Below are 20,056 nucleotides of genomic sequence, written 5' to 3'. Positions count from 1 at the left end.
TATCACAGACCTATAAGCATGCAGAAAACACCCAAATTTCAGGTTGAATTTACACTAAGAACATAGAAATTTACACCAAGAGAACCGGGAAGACGTTGAGGGGGAGGGAAAAAGAAAAAACTAGCGACCCACTGGTACACAGACTCACCAGTCAGTGCCAGGACATGGAGCCCATGGAAAGTACCCCGGCGTGTCCAGCAGAAACATGAACCAGCAGACACACTCAACAGAAATGCAGCGCAGCCACAGACACGGAGCCGAACACGTGCTGGGGCGCACCCGCTGCCACCACCACCCACCAAAGGCCAAGAGGTGCCAGGCCAGCGGCTTAGAGCCACCACACTTGTTGGAGACCCCCCCCCCTCCAGGTGCACACACGGGGCCTGATCACACCTGTGAGTTTCTACTGGAACCAGGACACACCTAGCACTGGGACGCCCAGAGACCTGGCGGGAAGGGGGCTCCCCCGCTCCTCCCCCATACCGACCCCATCCCCGGAGCCGGCAGGAAGGCCTGAGCTGGCCTCCCCTGGCCGCTTCCTGCCCGTCGGCCGGACGGGAAGCCGGGGCTCCAGCCGGAACCCAGGCTCCCCCCACGACTTCCCCCGACGGACGGCCGCGCTGTCCCGGGCGGGGCTGGCGGGAAGGCAGCGGAGCGCCCCGAACCCCGGCCCTGCCCCTGCCCCTGCCCCTGCGGTTGGTGCGGGCGGCGCAGACGTGTCCCGACTGAGCCGGGCCACCCAGCGGGCCACGGTGCCAGGGTGGCAGGGCCCGGACCGCGCACGCGGCTGGTGAAGGTGCTGAGCCCACACTTTGCCTTCCCCCGCGCCAGCTCGGCGGCAGCCCCGGGCAGGTGGGCGGGGTGTGTCACCGGCGGGCGGGGCGACCGCCACAGCGCGAAGCCAGCGCTTGTCCACAGGCAGTGCCGGGCTTGAGGGCCTTGGGGACCCCGGGGGTGTGTCTGGGTGTGTGGGAGCTGCACTGTCTGGGACCCTGGGTGTGACAAGGTCGTGGCCATCAGTGGGCCACATGGAACTCCCCAGGGGAGTGGGGATGGCGGTGAAATGTCAAGACAGTGGGTAGGACCACTGGCAGTCTGTGACTGTGACATATGTCAAACCTGTGTGTGTGATGTGGGGTGACCATGACCCCAGGAAGGATGTTTGTGTAACTGCCTGGGGGGTGTCCATTTCCTGAGGAGCTCTGATGCTGAGATGTGTGTCTGTAACTGTCTGAATCTATGTCTGGTATGTGGTGGTGGTGACCATGACCCTATGGAATATATTGGTGTGACTGTTTTGCTATTGAAGTCTCTGCTTGTGTCATGTCCCAATGAAGCTCCAAGGTTGGGCTGTGTTTATGTGATGGGGTGACACTCTGTTTGTATCTGTATGTGTGGGCTGTGACTGCTGCAGGTGTCGCACTCCATGTGTCCTGGTTTAGGCATGAGCCCCTGTGTGTCCACTGCAACTCTGAGAGGTGAATGTAAGATTGTGGGACATTGCCCATATTTCAGTCTCTGTGGGAGAGCATATGTACCACATCCTTATGGGGCTACAGTGACTACAGCCCATGTCACTGTGTCCTTGCTTTGTGTTTCTGCCACTCAGCAGTGTCTCCACACATGAGGCTGGTGACAATGGCAATATGTCCTTGCACAGTGAGCTTCTCCCAACTTGGCCCCATGCAGCTCCCAGACCTGGGGCAGGAGGAAGGCCCAGGATGCTCACGCTCAGCCACAGTGCTGCCAACTGCTCTAGGCCCATGGCTGCACTGCACTCCCACTGTCTTCTGCCCCAGACAATCCCTAGGGAGAGGAGCAAGTCAAGGGGCCCCGGGCCTGAGAAGGGCAGGGCACAGAGGGGGGAAGTGAATCTCTGGAGGAAGAGGAAACTGAGAGGCGAGAGAAAGAGGAAGCAGGAGAAAATTCACAAACACAACTACAGCAGATGGAAGAGTCAAGATGGCAGAGGAAAGCCCACCCTGTCTGCACGAAAGGTCTCTCTTCCATCATCCTTACCCTCACTCATTCTACTCTCAACCATCAGCCAGAAGGTACTCCCAACCCCGAGCTTCTGGGTCAATTCATGCCTCTCCTCCATTCAGAACCCTGATGGGGCTCCCACCTCCCTCAGAGGACAAGTTCCTGCTGTCCTACACCCCTGATGTGACTCAGGAAGCCATCGGAGCATAGGGCTTGCATATATGCCCCCCCAACTCAAGCTGCCTAGGCTAAACTCTCAGCTCTGCTGTTTACTAGCTGTGCAGTGTCCCCATCTGCAAAGTGAAGATCAAGTGGTCTCCATTGCAGGGTCAGCAAGCTTTTTCTATAAAGAATCAGATAGTAGAGACTGGGGTTGTGGCTCGGTGGTGGAGCACTTGCCTAGCACTTGTGAGGTTCTCACAAGTGGGTTTTTTATTTTTATGTGGGTTCGGTCCTCAGCTCCACATAAAAATAAATAAAACAAAGGTATTGTGTTCATCTACAACTTGAAAAAAAAAAAAACCTAGGTAGTAAATATTTTTGACTTTGCATGGTCTCTACTCAGCTCTGCTGTGAAGTAGTGCCACAGTCATAGACAATATGTAGTCAAAGGAGTGTGGCTGTGTCCAATATAACTTTACAAAAACAGGCGGTGAGCTGCAGTTGGCTGTGGGCTGCACTTTGCCAACCCCTGCTCTGTCAGGCTGCAGGGCGAATGCAGGAAGTTAGGCGAGATGACACACCTGGCAAGTAGAACTGTTGTTACTCTCTGGCCTGCAGAGTGTTACAATCTGACTCAGCTCCCAAAACCCTTCCCTTGCTCACCCTCTTCCAACCACACTGGCCTCTTTCCTCAGTTGGTCATGGCTTCCGGGTCTTTGCTTTTTCATCCTCTTTCTACGGAGAACACTCCCTGCCTCAAGTCCACCCCTAGGCTGCCTTCTTGGCTTCCTTCAAGTTTCAAATGCCACTCCCTCCAAGAGGCCCTCCCTCCTCCCCAAAGCCATCTCTCTCATTCCATCCTGCGTTATTGTCCACATGCTACTTATCACTGAACCATTATTTCTTGCTGTCTAGTCTCCCCACCCCAGAGAGTTAGGTTCCTGGTGCGCAGGAAATACTCCCTTAAACTCTCCAGGCTTCTGCTTCCTCCCTTTTGTAAGATAGGTGTTATCAGAACCCCTGAGAGTCCGTGAGTTCATGAAGGTGAGGCTCTTAGAAGAGTGCCCAAGGTGCTTGACAAACAGCTTTAACTAGGGCTCACCACTGGTCCCCTGCACCTACAGGTGGCCCTTGGAACACACCACGCGCTTGGTGTTTGTGTGACGGAGGCAAATGAATGTCTTCTGGGGAAAGACAGAGAGAGAGGGAGCGCAGCGTGAAGGAGAGAGATCCACTTAGGCGCCCAATGAAACAGAGACCACCTGTCCTCTCTCACCTTTAATGAGCCTCCCAGGTGGGCTTGGGGGTGCAGAAATCCTTAAATACAGCCCGGGCGCGGCGGGCGGGGCGGGGGCGGGACCGGGCCTGCCGGGGCGGGGCGGGGCGGGGCGGGGCCTCAGCTGCACTTGCAGGAGCGCACGATCATGTTGGACAGCTGCTCCACCTTGGGCTTGCGGCCCACGTAGTACACGATGGGCAGAGGCTCCAGAGCCTGCGGCACGCAGCACGGCGACGCCGATGCGCCTGGGTTGTGCTGGTTGTACAGAGCCAGGACCTGCGGACGGCCGGACAGGTCAGGGTCTGGGCCAGCACTGGTGGAGGGGGCAAGGCTGTGGCCTCCCTCACACCGCCCCTGCTCACGGTCCGCATCCCGCTAGTCTCCCCATACCTGTCTGTCTCTCTTCAGCTCTCTCCGTCTGTCCTGATCCATCTCTGCTTCTGTCTCTCCTCATCTCTTTATTCCTCCTACCCAAACCCTGTCTCCGTCTCTTGATTAAACAAACCCAGGGTGCTTTACCGCTGAGCTACCCCGCCCGCCCTTTTCATTTTTTATTTTGAGACAGGGTCTCACTAAATTATTTAGGACATTGCTAAGTTGCTAAAGCTGGCTTCGAACTTTCCATCCACCTGCCTCAGCCCCCGGAGTTGCTGGGATTACAGGTGGATGCCACCCACCCGGCTATCCATCCTTGCTTTTCTCTCTCTTCTCTTATTTAACTCACTTATTTTTTGTTTGGTCCCTGTTCCCCACAACCTTGTGAGCTAGACCCACCTTGCTGTACTGCGTGTCCAGGCTCCAAATGTAAGGGCACGGTCCCAGGCAGAAGTTCGCATGGTAGCCCTTGGGCTCATGGATCCATTTCCAACCCAGATCCTTGCGGAAGTCAATGTATAGCTGCCGCACGCAGCAGTTCTTCTCTGTGGAGCTGCAGGCAAAAGGAGCGCAGGTCAGGAGCAGAGGCAGGCCACACTGCTCCTCCCTGCACATGTGCCGGCCCTAGGTTGCTCCCCAGCCACATCTCCACCTCCGCCTCCCTTGCACCCCCTGTGGTAGTCACAACAGTAACAGTAGGGGTGCCGATCATCACTAGCACGGTTCAAGCACTCCCTCTAGTCAACCACTGTGATGAGAGCATCATCAAAAACATAATCGCATGCAGTGTGCTTAATAAGCCTGTAAGAAGCTGAATAGACATCCACAGGAAAAGGCTAAATAAATCATGGCACAATCACACATGGAACATAAAAAAAGAATGTGGCCCACATGTGCTCATATGTTCTATTTGTGTAAAAAATATTTACTGAACTACTGCTGCGTGCTGGGCTAGGACCTACTGCTGGGGACAACACAAACAAAACAGAAACCTGTGCCTTCCCAGGCCACATGCTATAGACTATCATGTGCTCCTTTGCTCTGGACTTGGATCCATCCCCATGGCAAATGCCCAAGTACTCACATGAGCCCCAGATGCTACCGGATCTGGCTGATCTCAACTGTCACCCATGCTCATGTCACTCTAGCCACAATGGCTTCCCGTCTGTTCCTCAAACACAGTCCTATCCAGGGCCTCTGCACTTTCTCTGCCTGGCTTGTTCTTTCCACAGATAGCCACTCTGGATCATTCCTTCACTTCATTTAAACCTTGTCTCCAATGTCTGTCACTCAGGGAGTCTTGACTCCCAACACAATGCCTGGCACACAGCAGGTGCTCAATAAATACCAATTACACAAATGAATATCACCTCCTCAGAGAGACCTGCCTGGGCCATCTTATCCAAAATATCAATCAGAATGACTATTAATTCCATTTAGTGCAATACGATGCTACACTTATTATAAGAAAATATGAAAATGACCATATTTCAAGTGAGACAAAATCCTGATAATTGTTGAAGCTGGATGAGAGTTAACAGAACTTCATTAAATTATCTCCACTGCCTTTGTCAACATGTGAAATTGTCCATAACAAATCAATTTTAATCAGAGCAAGGGAAATAAATAGTTCCTAATATCTATTTCCTCTGTCCTTTTCCTCTGATATATTTTCCTTCTTAGAACTTATCATCACCTTTTATTTTAATAGAGCTCCTCTGTCTTCCTCTAGGCATGGGAAATTCTGTTTTCTCCCCTAATGTCTCCCCAGTGCCTGCCAGTGCCCAGCACACAGTAGACACTCAGCAAATGCTGGATGTGTAAATTAATTGATGAACATCTGTTTTTAAAAAGCACATTGGAGGACAGTAGTGTTTATACTGCTATTTTAACCTCTATCTTTTGGCAAGATCTGCAGGCTCAGATCCAAAGGCCAGTCCTCTCCTGTCCAGCGCAGGTTCTGCCTGAGAGGAATGGGGTGTTCTGTGTGCTGGCCCTGGGCACCCCAGCTGAGATGACCAGGGAGCCTGGCCACAGAAGTTGACTCATGGGAAGCAAGGAGAACTTTACAGTCCATGTGTGTGACATGTGCAAAAAACATGATTCAAAGGTACAGGTACAGCATAATCCAAATTCTGCTATGCACCAAAAGACTAGTAGGAAATATATTCAAACTCTGGTAGTAACTTTTTTTTTTCCTTCCTCTCTCCCTCCCAGCCACCTGCTCTCTTTCTTTTTCTGTGGTATTAGGGATTGAACCCAGAGGTGCTCTACCACTGAACTACATCCCCAATCCTTTTTTTCATTTTGACAGTCTCACTAAATTACCCAGGCTGGTAATTTATAATTTATAATTTATCTCAAACTTTTGATCCTCCTGCCTCAGCCTCCTAAACCACTGGGATTACAGGCATGCACCACCACACCTGGAAACAGTGACTTTTTATGTGCTAGTGTGACAGGTAGCAGTATCTTTCTAAATTTCCCAAATCCTCAGCAGTAGGTAGGTTGTTACTTTTAGAATCAAAATAACCTGCAAAAGACAACCAGTTGGGCAAAATTAAAAAGAATATGTGAATATATGTAAATATGTACGGCAGAGACTCCCTCTGGAAGAAGACCCAGTAGGGCCAAGGTGGCCGCCTCTTTAGAGAGGGGCTGGGGTCAGAGTGGGGGGGGTCACTTTATCTTCCTGGGTTTGGTCTATCTGCCTGTATTTACCTGTCCAAAATGTAGCTGAAAGAGAATGGATCAATTCATTTCAAAACACCGCAGGGCAGGCTCGTTCTTCTTCCCCTTTGAGAAATGAAGAAGCAGCCCCCCCCCCAGAAGGGGGGAGGCAGCCTGCACTAGGTGGGCGGGGCCAGGTTCCCAGCTGACCCTGTGGAGCCTGTGGCCTCATCTTCCTGGGGTGACCATGCCAGTCAAGCAGAAGAAGAGGTGACAAGGAACTCCTGGAGCAAGGTAAGGTCATTCCAGGGCTGGGGGTGTGGCTCAGTGAAGAGCGCTTGCCTATGGGTGAGGCACTGGGTTTGATTCTCAGCATCACATATAAATCAATAAAATAAAGGTCATTCAACAACTAAAAAATTAGAATTAAAAAAGAGATCTTTCCAGGTGCCACAGGACCCTGAGAAAGGACTTAGGAAACTAAAGTTCTCACAAATGCAGCCTCACCTCTCCCCAGTTTAGATGGGCTTCGGATTCCTGTGGGTTCAAGGAGATGGGGGATGTTGGATCAAACAGGGTGTGTAACCTGCAGGACGAAACACTCAGGGGGCCTCCTGACACTCAACCTTCTGCCCGCATGTGTGCATGTGTATACCTGTTTTGGGGGAAAAATTCTCCTGGCTTTTACCATCTTGGAGGGGGAGTCCTGGACTCCAGATGGTCCAGATCATCTTTAATCGGCGGCCCAGCTCTGGAGCTGGGGTTCTGAGTCCAAGGCTTTAAACAGTCTGTGATGCTATCACCCAAATCAGTGGTTCCCCATGAGGGAAGGGTCCCTGGACCACCAACAGCAGCAGTACCTGGGAACTTGAGGGAAATACAAATTCCCAGACCCTCTCAATCAGAAGCCATGGGGCAGAGAATATGCCCTCCAGGTGATCTGGCGGGCTCCTCCTCATCTGTCCCGGACAGGACACACTGGGGCCCAATGTGTGCTGAGCCTGGGATTCGCACAGCCCTTGCCTTTGTGAACCTCTTCTGCCCAGTCTATCAAGACTCAGCAGGAGAAGGGACTGGGGATTTGGCTCAAGTGGTAGCGTGCTTGCCTAGCAAGCGTGAGGCATTGGGTTCGATTCTCGGCACAACATAAAAATAAAGATATTGTGTCTAACTAAAAAATAAATATTAAAAAAGGACTCAGCAGGAGGAATCAGACTTAACTTCCTCATGTGCATATATAAATGCACCACAGTGAATCTCCACATCATGTAAAACCACAAGACTGGGACCCTAATTAGAATAAGAGGTTCTCCACGTTTGTATCAATATGTCAAAATATGCTCTACTGTCATGTATACCTAAAAAGAACAAATTAAAAAAAATGACCCTGCAGGAGCCAGGCACAGTGGCGTGCGCCTATAATCCCAAGAACTCAGGAGCCTGAGGCAGGAGGATCACAAGTTCAAAGCCAGCCTCAGCAATTTAGCAAGGCTCTGAATAACTTAGCGAGACTCTGTCTCAAAAGAAACAATAAAAAGGGCTAGGGGATGTGGCTCAGTGGTTAAGCACCTAGGTTCAATCCCACAAGAAAATAAATAAATAAATAAGACCAGCAGGGCCTAATGCATAAAAGAAATCCACCTGCAGCCCCAGGAGACCTGGCACCTCCCATCCTCCTTGGCTACTGGAGACAGCTGTGAGGGAGGTTTCTGTTGGGGGTCAAAGTGGTGTTTGAGCTGACATTAAGAACAATTTCTTAGTATGGGAAGTTTCAAACTATTGCATTACAAATTGAGTATTCCTTATTGTAAATGCTGGGACTAGAGGTGTTTCAGATTTCAGAGTGGTTTTTTTTTTTTTGTGACTTTTTTTTTTTTTTTTTTTGGTCGGGGGAGGTACTGGAGATTGAACCCAGGAGCACTAAACCACTAAGCCACATCCCCAGCCCCCGAGTCCTTTAAAAAAATTTTTTTTTGCAGTAGTAGATAAACAGCTTGCCTTTATTTTATTTGTTTAAGTGGTGCTAAGGATTGAACCCAGTGCCTCACACATGCTAGGCAAGTGCTCTCCCACTGACCACAGCCTGGGGTTGATTTGGAGGTATTTGCATAGACTTTACCAGGTAAGCATCTTTAATCCAAAATCCAAAATGCTCTGAAATCCCAAACTTTCTGAACATGACGTCGATGCTCACAAAGTTTCAGATTCTGGATTTTGAATTAGAGCTGTTCAACCTACATGTGGCATCCTTGTGTCCTCACAGTAACAATCATCAGCTTCAACAATCATCAAGTCATAACCTCATCATCAGCCTGATCATATATCTACCCCCACCCACTTCCTCTCTGTCACTGGGTTCTTCTGAAGCACATGCTATCTACTATGTTATTTCACCCATAAGAAGTTCAATGTAAGGTCTTGTGACTGGACCTCAGACTGCATAAAAAAATAAGTTCAATATGTACCTCTAAGAAAATGAAGGTGATTTTAAATCATCACCAGTGGCTCATGAAATAACTCAGTGATAAAGCACTTGCCTAGCAAGCACAAGGCTCTGGGTCTGATCCCTAGCCCTGGGGAAAAAAAACAAACACATAACCACAACGCCATGTAAACAATTAGCAATAATTCATTGATATCAAATATCAGGGTTCAAATATGACGGGTTCACATTTCCCCTACTGTCTGTGTGTCTTTCTCTCTTTCTCTTTCTCTCTCTTTTGGTGATGCTGGGGATCAAACCCAGGCAAATGCTGTACCACTGAGTTACACCCTCGGCTCAAACAAATGTCTTTCTTTTGAAGAAAGTCTGAATAAATAAAAATTCAAATAAGGTCTGCACACTGCAATCAGTTTCAGTGCACCTTCAGATTCATTCTTTTCCTTCCTTCCTTCCTTTCTTTCCTTATTTATTTTATTCCTGAGGAACTGGAGATGGTACTCAGGGGTGCTTTACCACTGAGATACATCCCGAGTCCTTTTTATTTTTATTTTGACACAAGATCTCACTAAGTTGCCTAGGCTTGCCTCAAATTTGCAGTCTTCCTGCCTCAAGCTCCCAAGGCACTGGAATGACAGGCTTTTATTTTTTTATTTAAATGTTTTTTAAAATTCTAAGATAGGGTCCCACTAAGTTGCCCAGGCTGGACTTGAATTTATAGTCCTCATGCCTCAGCCTCCCAGGTACTTGGGAAAACAGAAGCATACCACGACCCCTAGCATCCCTTTGGATTCTTCTAAAAATCTACAGAACCATCTCTTTCTCCCCCCCTCTCTATAGATAGATAGATAGATACTTCTTTATATGTACATCCTCCTCTCCTCTTTGCATTGTATTTGTGGGAGAAACTAGAACAGGTTTCCCACCATCTGAGTTGGGCTGACTGCATCCCTGTGGTGTGGCTTAACATGCTTCTCTGTTTCTCTATTTTTGGAAACTTGATAGTTGAATGTACAGTCTGGATCAGATTCATTTTTTTTTTTTCAGTACCTGGATTGAACCCAGGTTCGCTTAACCACTGAACCACATCCCCAGCCCTTTTTTTATTTTTTATTTTGAGACAGGGTCTTTCTAAGTTGCCAAGGTTGGCCTCTAATTGGGATCCTCTTCCCTCAGCCTCCCCAGCAGGTTATAGGCATGCCACCTTCAACGTTCTTAGACTGCAATACTCCAGCATCTTAGGACTCTGACATTCTGACAGCATTTCCAACTTTCTAGGATGCCCACTTTCCAACTCTGGAGGCTCGTGATATTCTTGAATTTCCATATTTCAATGCTGCATTCCAACATTCCACAGCTCCGAGTCCATCACTCAAGGAGGTCCTGCCATCCTTCCAAGATCCCAGCAGTCTAAGACCCAACATTCCAACCCCGAGCTCCAGTGTTCTAGATACCCATATTCTGGCTTTCTCCAACATTCGCGCATCTAACATTTCAACATAAGAGTCCACCGTCCTGAGCCCAATTTTCAGGATTCCCATCGGCCAACATGGTAGGTGGCCGTGCTCTCAGAATCCAAAGCAGCAATCTCCCAATTCCAAATTCCCAAGTTCTAGGATCCCAACATTCCAGCTTTCCTTGAGTACCATGCCCTGGCTTTCCATGGTTAACACTGAACTTCCGCATGCCAGAATCCCAACATTCTAGAACCCCAACTGTCAACCGTGAAGCACTCCAAAAGGCAACCTTCCCACATTGAATCCAACTCCTGGTGTCCAACATTCTAACAGCCTCCGATTCCAACACGCCAGCAAGAAGACAAGCTCATGCCCACGTTATAGGACTCCTAGTTCCCAAGCCCCGGCATTCCAAAACGAGGAACTTGTCCCAGAGCTCCCCAGGCTCAAGGAGAAGCTCAGCCAAGCACAGCACCCGGCAGGTGTCCACTGGCCAGCAGAGAGCAGCCAAGCCCCACCCTACAAGGCCCCAGCTGAAGGCTGCGGAAGTCACCTGAAGCAGTAGTTGGTGTCCAGGGCTCGGCGGTGCCGGGAGCTATGCAGGTGCTGGGCCCTCTCCAGTGGGGTGGCCATGAGGAGCAGGAAGGGCCGGTTCATGTCATGAATGGCAGCCAGGTCACCCCGGCGTCTGGGACCGATCCCTGCTTGGGTTTGGGAGATTCTCAGAGGGACGGTCAGTGAGCAGGGAGGCAAAAGGGGTCTCTCTCTCTCTCTCTCTGAAACACACACACACACACACACACACACACACACACACACAAACTCACACTCACCGTTGATGTCCACTTGGAGCACGTTATCTTTACTGTCACAGGAGCAGTGGGCACTGAAACGAAAGCCCTCTATCTCCTCTGTGGGAAGGGGAAAGGGAAGCCAGTCTGAGGGCTCGGCTCACACAGCCCCTGCAGGAGGAGGCAGGAAGGAGCAAACTCGGGGCTCCCTCCGCCTCCCCAAGGCACCCCACCCTGCCCTCTCTCTGCAGGTCTCTTGCACCAGGTCTTTGAGTTGCTGGCTCCTTCAGGGCTCAGCTCAAATGTCACCTCCTCAGAGAGGCCCTCCAGAACGTGCACCCCTCCCACACCATGAAGTCATTTTCCTTTGTCACAGCAGGATTCCCCCTCTCTGACATCTGTGTTTGGCTGTTTATTTCTCTCAGCAGAAAGCAGGACGAACCAGGACAGGGATCCTTGCTTCTCTTATCGTCCACCAGCCTGGACCACGGTCACAAAAATAAACACCGACACACAATGAAAGACACACAATGAAATAGTACTCAGCCATAAAGAAGAATGAAAGTATGGCATTTGCTGGTAAATGGATGGAACTGGAGACTATCATGCTAAGTGAAATAAGCCAGTTCCCCAAAACCAAAGGCCGAATGTTCTCTCTCTGATATGTAGATGCTGACTCACAATAGGCAGAAGCTGGGGTAGGTGTAGGTTTACTGGATGGGGACAAAGGGGAATGGCGGGGAAAGGAGAGCAAATGGGAATGGGAAAGACAGTGGAATGAATCGAACATAGCTTTCCTATGTTCCTATATGAATACACGACCGGTGTAACCCCACATCATGTACAACCACGAGAATGGGGTTATACTCCACGTAGGTAGGATGTGTCAAAATGCATTCTACTGTCATGTATAACTAAAAAGAACAAATAAAAAATATTAAAAATTTAAAAAACAAGTGTCTACTGTGTACCAGGAGTCAGGTCCTGTTCTGAATTCTATGTGCATTATCTCTATGTGCATTATGAGGGGGTGGGTAGCCCTCACCCAAACTGCCCATTTTTCAGACAAGGACACTGAGGCACACAAAACAGAAGTGACTTGCCCAAGACACACATGTGCCAAAAGGTAGGGCTGTGGTGCAAGCGTGGGCACTTTTACACACGCAGGTGAGAGATGTTTCTTGAATGAATGTGTCAGTGGTGTTTTCTAAGCTCCTACTGTGTGCTTGACCTTGAGCTGGAGTTTGGGAGTCAGCATCAACCAAGACAGACCAGATCCTTCCAGGCCTTTGTCCAGTGGCCAAGGACACTCCTCCTGGTGCCCACCCCTACTTCCTAGTCCCTGTTTTATTCATCTTGTCAAATTACTACGTATCCCATGAGTCTCAACACAACCCCCCCAGGAAGCCCTCCCTGACCCCCAAATGGGCTTGGGTACCTTCTCTGGGTTCCCATAGCACTTAGGACTGCCCTCACCCCAGCCCTGACCACTCTGCCTGTGCTCACACTTCTGGCCTTGATCATGCTAGGTTATTACACCTGCTAGGGCTTTGGCAAGACCTCCTAGGCATCCAGAAGGGCCTGGTGGGCCCCATGAAGGCATGACCCAGGGTAGTCTTGGTTAGTACTGTGCCAGGCACAGAGCAGAAACATGTTGGCGTTTACTGAATGAATGCCTGAGCATGAGAGGTCAAGAAGGAAGAGTGATATGGGGACACTGGACTCAACCGGCAATGACTGGACACAATTCTTTTATGGACAGATTAAATGTGTCAGGCTCTCCTTGACCTCAGTGCCTTGGCACAGAGTATTCTTGCCCCTTCTTCTTTACTTGGCTGGCTCTACTCATCTCTCAGACACCAGCTCAAATGTCCTCTCTTCCAGAAATCCCTGCCTGAGTCCAGACTGGTCAGGCACCTCCCGTGGGCTCTCCTGTGGGCTGCCCACTCTGGGCATCATCACATGGCCACAGACCTGTTCTCCATTCACCCACCCAATGGATAATGAGCTTCCTGAAGGCAAGAATGGGGCCTTGTTCTGGTCACTGCTGTGTCCCCAGGGTAGGGCAGAGGAGAGAGCTCAGGAAATGCATTAACCATTAATGGATTCATATATAAACCCAGGTGTGCCTCAGGGAAGAAGGTCAAGCTCAGCTCTTTGGCACAAATGTCAGATAGTGGGGTGCTAGGAAGGGTGACCCTAGAACAAACAACAGGACTGACCCCATTAAGAAACAGGGTGGGTGGGGCAGAGAGCAATCCTCACCTCCTTGGCTCAGCCACTGCCGCACGACTCCAGTGACGTCAAAGGACAACCACTCCTGCGTGTTACTGGGGGTCAGCAGCCGGTTGCTGAGGTAGCGCCAGGAATTGTTTCTGTATTTCTGAAGATGATAAATGGGGATTAGGCAGATGCCACTATGCCCCCAGCATACACTGACTGTACCCTCACTTGTCTGTTCCCCCAAGTAGACCTCCAGACAGTCCCCAGACACGAGCCTCCCAAGTTATCACATTGTGGGCCTTCAGGCTCCCCCCCACCCCAACACCCATGACAGATAGAAAGAGCCCCAGGCCTGGGTCAAGGTACCCAGTTCAGCCTCTGTCCCTGGTTCCCTGTGTCCTCTGTGGGGACCTTGGAAAACCCACAATGTCAAGCTGCTGCTAAAGTTCTGGGCTTTGGCGGAGCATACAGGTCAACAATTTGGACACCCTGGATTCTGAGAGTTGTTAACTTTCTAAGGGATTATGTTCACCCTAACGTAACGCTAATGTCCAAGCCTGAGCAGTTCTACAGCGCTAATGTTCTACCAAGCCAAGGGTCTGACAGGTCATACCCCTAAATGTTGCAGGTGCCCAGCATCTCTGTGGAACAACCCCTGGGGCTGCATGCAGGACATCAGGGGCTACAGCAGATGTTGAATTCTCTAGACTCCGAGAAACTAACATTAGACAAAATTCTCCCATTGCAAGTCTCTACAAGATTCCATATGACGTGGATTCTAGGTCACAGAACCTTCTAGAGATTCCAGGTCTCCTAGAAGCCCTAATCCTCCTAAAGACTCCATCTTTAGAGCAGCACAGTCCAAAGGAATTTCCTGGGAATGTTCTTTACCTGTGAAGTTCAAAATAGGCAGCTAACCACATCATCAGTGGTGGTGGTGCTGGGGATAGAACTCAGGGCTTTACAACATACTATGCAACTGTTCTACCACTGAGCTATCATTTTGGGGGGGAAGGTGAGGACTGGGGATTGAACTCAGGGGGCACTTGACCACTAAGCCACATCCCCTTCATGCCTCATTTTTGCTGAGGATGGCTTTGAACTCAGGATCCTCCTGCCTCAGCCCCCTGAGTCCCTGGGATTACAGGCATGCACCACCACGCCCTGCTACCACTGAGCTATCTTAAACAGTCAAACTCCTAATAAGATTCCAATCTTCTAAGCAATTAACATTGTAGGATAGTCTTAAAATTGTATGTTGTTTGTGGGGTTTTGTTGTGGTGGTGGTGGTACTGGGGATAGCACCCTTGGGTGCTCTACTGCTGAACTACATCCTAGGTCCTTTTTATTTTGAGACAGGGTCTTGCCAAATTGGCCAGATTGGCCATGAACTTAAGATCTCCCTGCCTTAGACTCCCAAGTCACTGGGATTACAGACATGTCTCATTATGCCTGGGTAAGAATATGAAAGTTCTCTGGGATTTTTTTTTTTTGTACTAGGGATTGAATCCAGGGGCTTTTAATCACTGAGCTACAATCCCCAGCCCTTTTTATTTTTTAATTTAGAGATAGGGTCTCACTAAGTTTCTGAGGGCCTTGCTAAATTGCTGAGGCTGGCTTTGAACTTGCTATCCTCCTGACTCAGTCTCCCAAGTTGCTGGGATTATAGGCATGCACCATCATACCCTGCTCTCGGAGTATGGAAGTGGTAAAGAACCCTAGGATTTAGAGGTCTGAGTTCCTCCATTATTCAGGCACCATCTGTGTAGACCCTGCAGCTAGCAGCCTTCCCTCCAACCCAGTGGCCACAGCTCAGCTCCTGAGGCTGCATCCCACTTCTTGGGCTCATGTCCTCACCTGGTACAGCTCCACGTGCTGTTCGGCTTTTACCTTGAGCCTCTGCAGACGTAGCTCTGCCCGGGACAGCAATAGAGGGTCCGGCACCGCTTCCCGGAGCTCTGATGTGTTGAAGAACATGTACACGCTGTGTGAGATGTCCTTGGTTTTCTCATAGATTTCTAGGCAGGAGGAGAGATAGAGGATATCAGGGGTTTGGCAGAGTAAGGGGAGCAGGAAGACCCCAAGTTTAAGTGTGTGGAGCTGACAGCTCTGGGTTGGGGTGCTTTTCCCCTCTGTTTCCTCCTCTGTACCACAGGACCTATCCACCTTCTCTCCCACCAGGCATCATCTATCGAACACCCACCCAGCATAGGCTGCCACCATGAGGGGTTGCTCTGCTTGCTTAGGCTTCCCCAGGGCTTGGAACCTCAAATACAAATTTAATTGCAGAGAAAGGTTCAAAGATATGGGCTCTGGGATCAGAAAGTGCCTTTGCTGTTTCTCAGCTGTGTGACTTTGAGCAATTCACATCCCCTCTCTGAACCTCAGTTTCCTGTTATTCTTTGAAAAACAGCAAACTCATTGAAATTCCTGACATCCTACCTAGATTCTCCTGGCGGAAGCACTGTGTAACCTGTGGCTAGCAAATCCTCTCCCTGAGCCAGATCTTCATCTGTGAGAGACCACCCAATGCCAGGATCATAGATGGTGCAGGTAAAGCATGTGACAGAGTCTGTGCACACCAGTCACTCCACAATGTGTATGTTGAAGACCACATTGTTGTAGCCAGGCACAGTGGGTCACCCTGTAAGCCCAGTATCTCAGGAGGCTGAAGCAGGAGGATCAGGAGTTCAAAGCCAGCCTCAGCAACTCAGAGAGGCCCTAAGCAACTCAGTGAGATCCTGTCTCTAAATAAAATATAAAAAAAGGTCTGGGGATGTGGCTTAATGGTTAAGTGCCTCTGGGTTCAATCCCTGGTACCAAACAAACAAACAAAAACACTATTTGTCAGATGCTGTTCAAACCATAGTACAAAGAAGACACTGAAACCTCATGACAACACTGTGAGGAAGACCCTATTGTATCTGTGTAATAGATGGAGACTGAGGCACAAAGAGATGAATAATTCAAAGACCCACAGATAGGAAGTGGCAGAATGGGATTCAGATCAGGCAGGCTGGTTCTAAGGACTGCGCTCTTTTAACCTCTAAATTATGCTGTCTTCCTGCCAATGTGACTTTATTATTATTACTATTATTATGAATTGCTTCCTCCCTCAACTCCTTCTCCCAGCTGCTAGAGAAGATGAAGTTCATTTTAGGAGGGAAAGGCCTGAAGTGGGGAGAAGAGCATCATCTAGTCTAGGAAATGTTGGGTTGGGGATGAAGTGCAGGCAGTGAACTCTTGGATCTACTGGAGTGGTTTTTTGGAAGTCTACAAGTGGGGTTGCAAAGATGATGGAGAGAATTTGAGGAGGAAGAAGTAAGGAAACCCCTTCCTGTGGCCCCTTTCCCCTAGTCCTCCGCCCCACCAGCCCTCCCCGCCCCCACAAGCCCTATTCTTGGCACAGTGGTTACTCAGCAATCCCGAAGGGAAGGGCAGAGCCTTGGTAGTGGGTAACAGATAGGGGTGGGGGGAAAGGGCAGGAAGGGTTGTGGGGTACCGCACAAAGGAAGAGACAGCAGAGTCATGGGACGAGGTGTGGGGAAGACGAGCAGATAGATAAGGAATGCATGGAGAGACACACCCCAGACCTATATGTGGGCAAAGGCACGAATGGGATGAGGCAAGAGATGGAGAGATCGCGGGCCAGAGAGCAGACGCGGTCGAGAAGAGAGATAAGCAATTAGAGTAGAGATGGAGACAACTCAGGGGAGAAATCAATGTAAAACCTATATAATGAAAAAAGGCGACACAGAGAAGTAGGTGAGGAGGGGACGTCTTTTGATTGGAGCCACAAACTGGGCGCAGGAATGCGCCGGGGACTGGAAAGCCCATCGCCCAAGAGAGAAAGGGAAACCTGGGGGATCGCCCCCCAAAGCTCCTGGCCATGCAGGGTGCCTGCGTCCCCGCGTGGGCGCCGACGGGGCGGGCGCAGGAGTAGCCCCGCCCGTTGCTAGGATGAGCAAGGCGGGAGGCAACGCAGCCGCGAGGGCGGGGACCAGACCTGCCCCGTCTCGCCCCCGGCTCTGCGCGCGATCCCCGCCCCCGTCCCCAGGGCACGGGAAGGAAAGGGAAGGGAGGAGAGCCAGGCGGCCGGACGCTGGGGTTTCCCCAGCCTCCCCAAAGAGGAACTGGGGCTTTGGGGGCCAGGCTGCCAATGTTCAGCTCTGCGAGGTCCTCCTGACTCCTGGAAGCGCAGGCTCCTCCCCCCGCGCGTGGCACCCACGTGGGGCTCTCTCACCCCTACCAACTCGATTTTCTCACCTCGGTCTCTAGTGCTGTCGCCTCTTATCACACTTACCCCAGGGGTTCAGTTTCTCACTCAATCTACTGCTTTCCCTGCCGCAGCGAGGGGACTCGCTGCTCTCAGCATGGTATGGCACCATATAACTGCTCTGCCCGCCTCGTGGGTTACAGCTTTCCCATGCCTGTGTCCCCTCTTTGTAACCCCCTTCGCATGATTGGAGTTCCTCTGACCCTCTTCCCGTGACTGATTTCACTTCCCCTGCTGGGCTCGGCACTAGGGCTCTGGTCCCCAGGCTTCTCCCGCTAGCCTCCTTCTCCCAACGACTTTGCATCCCTTTCGTCCCTCATCTATCACACTCAACCCAGGTCACTTCTCTCCACGATCTCCCACAATCCCGCGTGTTCCTGGCGACCTCTGAAAGTGAGTCTATTCTACGCTTTTCTGGCACTTCTGGGGTTCTCCCCACCTACTTTTCTAGCCTTGAATCTTACTGTCGCAACGACCCCAGAGCTTTTAGGGCAGCTTTCCCACTGCCTCTCCTTTCCCAAATGCTGGGGTCTTCGTTTCTCCCCAACCGGGCTGTCCTCTGTGCAAAGGGAATCCCATTATCTCCGTATTCCAGCGCACCCCGGAGAGAAAGCACTTTTTTAAATCTCTCAATTGCTTCTTTCTCTCTAGGGGGCTCTCCCCCACGTTCCCACATACTCCTGTCGTCGCTCTCTGAAAGTGGTCTACTTCGTTCACTCTCCCCTTCTCTCTAAGACCAGAAACCTTGGAGGAGTGGGGAGGGAGGCAGCGCCCCGGCATCCTACTTGGAACGGGACAACACACACACACAATCTTGGAGACCCCGGGGGTCCCCTTCCTCCAGCCAGTTTCCTTTGCCAGTAATTTCCTCCCCGTGACCCCTGCACTCCGGCGCCCCCTGGGGGCCCCGTCCCGGCTCCCCCACCCCTCCGAGCTCACTGTTGGTGCTTTCCACCATTAGCACGCGGGTGACCTCCTTGGCGTAGTAGTCCGCCTCGGGCTCGGGCTCCGGCTCGGCGCTCTCCCCCGCCACCCGGTCGCGGGTGCTGTTGTACAAGGCGAGCACGGCCTCGGGCAGCGGGCCGGGCGGCACCTCCCCCTGGCTCGGGGGGCTGGCGAGCCGTAGCTTGGACAGAATCTGGCCACGGATGGCCTCGATGCGCTTCCGCTTCACCAGCTCCATATCGATGGTCTTGCAGGTGGATAGTCCCGCGACTGGCCGGCCGGGCGTCAGCACTAGTAGCCATAGCAGCGGTAGCAGCAGCGGCAGGAGCCGCAGCCCGGAGGGCGGCATGGGGGAGGCGGCGCCCCCCGGCCCTGCCGAGAGCGCGAACAGGGCAGAGGTGGGATAGGGGGGCCCCGCCCCTGTAGGGTCTGGGGGTCTCCCGGAGAAAGGTAGAAGGGCCTCGGGGGAAGGAAATTGAAGGCCTCCGGAAGAAAGAAGCACAGGTCTCGGGGAGGCTCTGACACGGGTTGTCTCAATATCCCAGGGAGAAGATCGAGATGGGCGAGATCTGGTACCAGAAGGTGGGTGGTCTTGAATGGGAGAGCTGTGGCAGGTCTGAGAGAGATCCGTCCCCGGGGGGAGAGAGGGTCCTAGGATGCGCGGTGGCTCGGGAGACAGGCTGGGTAAGGGCGGCGTGCAGGGGGGTGCGCCCCAGGTCTGGGGTGAAGTCTTCGCGGGAGGCGGGGTTTGCGGCTCCTGAGAGCTGGTCCGGTATGGGGGCGCCGGGGGGACTCTGTGTAGGGGGCAGGGAGGGAGCGAGCGTCCGGGGCCGTGAGCGGGGGACGGTCTGGAGTCTCCAGGTCTTGCCTCCTCGCGGGGCAGCGCCGCGCCAAGCGGTCCCCGCGTCTCCGGCTCCCAGCGGCAGCGGAAAAGTCTCAAAACTTTTTTTCCTCTTCTCCCAACCAGCTCGTCCCTCCTCCCGCTCCTCCTCCCCCTCCTCCCCGCGGTGGCGGCGGCGGCGGCGGGGGCGGCAGCGGCTCGTCTCAGACTCAGGGGCCTCGGGCTGCTGCTCGGCTCCTTCCTCCGCAACGGGCGGAGGCCGGCTCCGCGGGCGGCTCCGAGCCGGGGGTGCCCCGGAGGGGCCGTCCCCCTGCCCCGGCCGGGGGCCTCGCTGTCTGGCGGATCCGCGGCGGGAGGAGGGAGGGGGACGGCCCGGGGCGCGAAGGGCGGCGACGGCGGCGGTGGGGACCGGCTAGGGCGGCGGGGGTTTTGAGGCCGCCCCGGCCCCACCCAGGAAGCGCGCGGGGCGGGGGCAACCCCCAGGGGGAGGGCATGGGGGGGCCACCGGCCTCATCTCGCGTGGGCGGGCTCCGAGGGGGGTCCCTTCAGCCCCAGGGGGAGGGGGCAGGCACCCCGGCTCCGCCCCGTGGACAGGGTGCTGCCTCCTGGCGGCT

General features: G+C 52.2%; 1 protein-coding gene across 1 annotated transcript; it reads right to left on the bottom strand.

Moving 5' to 3' along the window:
* Nucleotides 1-3,408: 3,408 nt before the first annotated feature.
* On the bottom strand, nucleotides 3,409-19,899 carry Tgfb1 (transforming growth factor beta 1). The gene is made up of 7 exons (XM_005336461.5): nucleotides 18,596-19,899; nucleotides 15,238-15,398; nucleotides 13,423-13,540; nucleotides 11,200-11,277; nucleotides 10,920-11,067; nucleotides 4,199-4,352; nucleotides 3,409-3,700 (listed from the first exon to the last, which is right to left on the bottom strand). Exons 1-7 carry the CDS (start codon nucleotides 18,948-18,950, stop codon nucleotides 3,542-3,544), a joined length of 1,173 nt encoding a protein of 390 aa, XP_005336518.1. The 5' UTR covers nucleotides 18,951-19,899; the 3' UTR covers nucleotides 3,409-3,541.
* Nucleotides 19,900-20,056: the final 157 nt, after the last annotated feature.

Source organism: Ictidomys tridecemlineatus, chromosome 15, assembly GCF_052094955.1.
Source record: "Ictidomys tridecemlineatus isolate mIctTri1 chromosome 15, mIctTri1.hap1, whole genome shotgun sequence".
In the NCBI taxonomy this organism is placed as follows: domain Eukaryota; kingdom Metazoa; phylum Chordata; class Mammalia; order Rodentia; family Sciuridae; genus Ictidomys; species Ictidomys tridecemlineatus.
Note: the sequence above shows the minus strand (reverse complement) of the source record. Positions and strands in the feature narration are given on the sequence as shown.